This window comes from Selaginella moellendorffii, unplaced genomic scaffold (genome assembly GCF_000143415.4).
Source record: "Selaginella moellendorffii unplaced genomic scaffold, v1.0 SELMOscaffold_176, whole genome shotgun sequence".
In the NCBI taxonomy this organism is placed as follows: domain Eukaryota; kingdom Viridiplantae; phylum Streptophyta; class Lycopodiopsida; order Selaginellales; family Selaginellaceae; genus Selaginella; species Selaginella moellendorffii.
Genome location: NW_003314436.1, coordinates 80,438 through 84,049, shown reverse-complemented (window position 1 = coordinate 84,049; position 3,612 = coordinate 80,438). Strand labels below are relative to the sequence as shown.

The 3,612-nt window shown below is 44.7% G+C and overlaps 2 protein-coding genes across 2 annotated transcripts in view; both read left to right on the top strand.

The window, feature by feature from the left end:
- Window positions 1-3,612, top strand: part of LOC9636574 (probable leucine-rich repeat receptor-like protein kinase At5g49770) — an 8,728-nt gene that overhangs the window by 4,253 nt on the left and 863 nt on the right. The gene's annotated exons all lie outside the window — the stretch shown is intronic.
- Window positions 397-3,584, top strand: LOC112343664 (probable leucine-rich repeat receptor-like protein kinase At5g49770). The gene is made up of 17 exons (XM_024667498.1): window positions 397-496; window positions 549-700; window positions 771-891; window positions 951-1,022; window positions 1,103-1,177; window positions 1,229-1,300; window positions 1,356-1,523; window positions 1,589-1,660; window positions 1,712-1,783; window positions 1,834-1,905; window positions 1,959-2,027; window positions 2,083-2,154; window positions 2,207-2,278; window positions 2,328-2,456; window positions 2,512-2,951; window positions 3,001-3,153; window positions 3,201-3,584. The coding sequence occupies exons 1-17, from the start codon at window positions 462-464 to the stop codon at window positions 3,566-3,568; spliced, it is 2,214 nt and encodes a 737-aa protein (XP_024523266.1). The 5' UTR covers window positions 397-461; the 3' UTR covers window positions 3,569-3,584.

Below are 3,612 nucleotides of genomic sequence, written 5' to 3'. Positions count from 1 at the left end.
GATTAGATGATTGATGTGGCAAAATATACCAAATTATCATCAGTGGATCTTTGGCTTTTGTGTTTCATGGAAGCATAAGCTCCACCTTTCTACAGGGGGTTAATCCCTTTCTGTCGTAAGTCAGAAAATGCAATGTAAACTTTAAGTTAGTTAATTAGATTTTTTAACTGTAAGATAGTTAACTAGAGTTTTTAACTACACGTTTACAAGCTGGCCACAGCAGGTCAAAGTCCCACGTATTAAAAACAATTAGTGGAATAACAGAATTGCTGTAAATAACGCTTGAGTCAATCGAGCGAGGATCCAGCGGCTGGTTCTTATGCCACGTGGATTTACAGAGCTAGTTCTTTTGCCACACACGTCACGGGGTTATTCCACGTCAGCTATTGAATTGAATTGAATTGGATGTGACACGAGCTCTCGAGCGTGAGAGAGAGAGAGAGAGCGCTTGGATTTCGTGGATGCGCGGCGCTACATTGCCGTCCAATCTCTGGCGGTAAGCAGCTCTCCGGGGATTTCACTCAGGGCTTTCTCGATCAATCGTGTAGAAACAGGGCAGATTTTCCGGAAATTTCCAGCTCCTGGGGTTACAAATGCCGTGATAGGCACGGCCGCGGTGCCATGGAGTGGATTGCGCTGTGGTTCCTTGTTCTTGGTGTCATCATCCATCGAGCTTCTCCCTCCACGTTCGAATCTGACAGTAGGCATTCTTGGTTGAGTGGAAAAGTTTGGTGCTGACGATTGTTCTTGTCTGATTGATTCTATCGCAGCGTCTGCGCTGAGGCTCGTGTCACGGGGCTTTCGCAATGCCAATTTGCAGTGGAGTGGTGGTGATCCGTGTGGATCTCGGTGGATTGGAGTTTCGTGCAATTCATACAACGTGACCAAGTTGTAAGTTTGTCTTTCTTCCATGTCTTCTTCGATCTATAGGATATTCTTTTCTTTTATAGGATACTGAACAACATGAATATAGCCGGGCAGCTGCCACTGTCGATTGGAAACCTTGCAAATCTCCAAACACTGTGAGCTCTCTCTCTCTCTCTCTCTCTCTCCTTTTCGACTTTCACCAGCGACAAAGCTCACACTTGTTTTGTGTTCGCAGGGATTTGTCGTTTAATCCCGACCTGACTGGGCCTCTTCCCAAAACTTTGGGCCAGCTGACGAAACTGGAATTCTTGTACAGTTCTTTAGTTAGCATTTCCGTTTTGCTGACGCTCATCTGCTTTAGAAACTTGCAATCGTGTGGCTTCACTGGAGATATTCCGTTCGAGATTGGAGGGCTGAAGAGCCTCAGATTTTTGTAAGCTTGTTTCATCTCGCTCTCGTTGATTTAACACCGTAACAAACCTTGCCAGGGCCTTGAACATGAATAAGTTAAGCGGTGTGATTCCTCCAGAACTGGGAAGGCTTTCGTCAGTCTACTGGTTTGATCTGGCACAAAATCAAATCGCTGGCCCACTGCCTGTCTCATCTGGAAACTCTCAAAACATTGGGCTTGATAACTTGACAGCGGCAGTTCACTTGTAAGAGACCGTGCGTGTTAGTGTACCTTCTAACTTTGTGTTTATTTTTATTTATTTTTTTGTAGCCACTTGAACAGTAACAAGTTCACAGGTTCCATTCCGCCAGAAATATGTTTCTTACCTGAACTCAAGCACTTGTACGTATCTTTCTCATTTTCTTGGAGGTTTTTGGACCTGTTGTCCTTCAGGTTACTGGACAATAACGGCTTCTCTGGAGAAGTTCCCGATGAAATTGGAAACTTTTCCAAGCTGACCATTATGTAAGTCGTTGATAGCTAGAATACGATCTCGTGTAATAGTGTATTTTCAGGAGACTTGACAAAAATCAATTTACTGGATCACTGCCGAGCAGTTTGGGGCGGATATCAACCCTCTTTGAAATGTAAATAGCTAATATAGTTACTACTGTGCACTCAAGTTTTGTTTCATTTACAGAAACACCAATGATAACGCTTTTACTGGAACGTTACCTGATCTAAGCGGGTTGAAAGCTCTCCAACTAATGTAATATTTCTTCTTAACTTGGAGTGGACCTGATGCATGTGTGTATGCATAACAGAAGCGTTGGAAACAACTCCTTTTCTCCTCAGCCAGTTCCATCATTTGCAGGCTTGACTGGACTCCAGACAATGTAGGTGAATTTTGTTAGTTTTTGTTTGAACTTAACATCTCTTAATCTGCAGAGAAATCAACGATGGCAACTTGATTGGTCCCATTCCAGACGGGTTCTTTCAGTTCGCTAGGTTGGAGTCTGTGTAAGTATATTACACTAAATATCCACGGAAACTAATCACATCTTCACAGCTCCTTGACTGGCAACAGCATAAATGGGACGGTAGATTTCACGGGTGCTTCACCATCCCTTGTTAAGGTCCAGCTGGATAACAATAAGATCACAAACCTGAACATCGGGAGTGGCGTGTTTACTCTTTCGTAAGCGTCTGTTCCAGCATGTCATTCATCTTATTGTGGTGAAATGTTGCTGCAGCCTGGCAGGGAATCCAGTTTGTGATGGCGGTAGGCTGTCCGATGTAGTATGTGCAAGCAAACTATTGACACCATGGAAAGAAAATGTTACCTGCGCAAATTCCTGCTCTGGTCAACAGGCGCTAAATCCCAATACGTGCTCCTGCGGTTTGCCGCTCAACTTCAGATTCCAGTTCAATGCCCCGACTTTTTCAAGTATGACCACAGACAGGGCCAACATTCTCAGGAAGTCGCTCTATGATGGACTCAGTTTGTCTCCCGACCAAGTCTGGGTGGACACTGCAAACTTCACGAGCGACAAAAGGCTGCTGGTTGAAGTTTTTATACAGCTTCGTGTGAGCAGAGACAGCGCTTCATTTATATACAGCCAGATCAGTATGCACCAGCTTAACTTGGACTACTTTGGTCCATACTCGCTGATCGTCCGACCCCCCCCGATAGGTAATACTTTCTCTCTCCAACATACTAAGTCTTCTCGTGAACTTTATAGGCGAAGAGGGAGAAAAGCATGGGATCAGTACTGCTGTCGTCGTGGGAATTATTGTTGCTGTTCTGCTTGCCGCCATCATCGTGATATTCATCGGGATCTATGCATATAAGCAGAAGAGAAGAGCAGACAAGGCCATAGTTTCCAATCCTTTTGGTAAGTGCAGACTAAAGATTTCCTTGCTAATCATGCCTTGTGAACAGCATCTTGGGGAAGCCGTGGAAAAGACAGCGGCACTGCTCCACAACTTAAGGGAGCTCGATTCTTTTCCATTGCGGAGCTGAAGAAAGCTACGAATAATTTCATCAGCAGCAGTGAGATAGGATCTGGCGGGTATGGGAAAGTTTACAAAGGAACTTTGTCGACTGGAGAGGAGGTTGCGATAAAAAGAGCTCAAGAAGGGTCATTGCAAGGCGCAGGCGAGTTTAAGAACGAGATTGAGCTGTTATCTCGCGTACACCACAGGAACCTTGTCGGACTTATCGGCTTTTGCTACGAGAGTGGAGAGCAAATGCTGGTCTACGAGTACATGCCGAATGGAACAATAAGAGAGCACCTGCCAGGTACATAGCAAAGTGATTTCTAAAGACGCGTCAACTTTTTTCTTTTCACAGA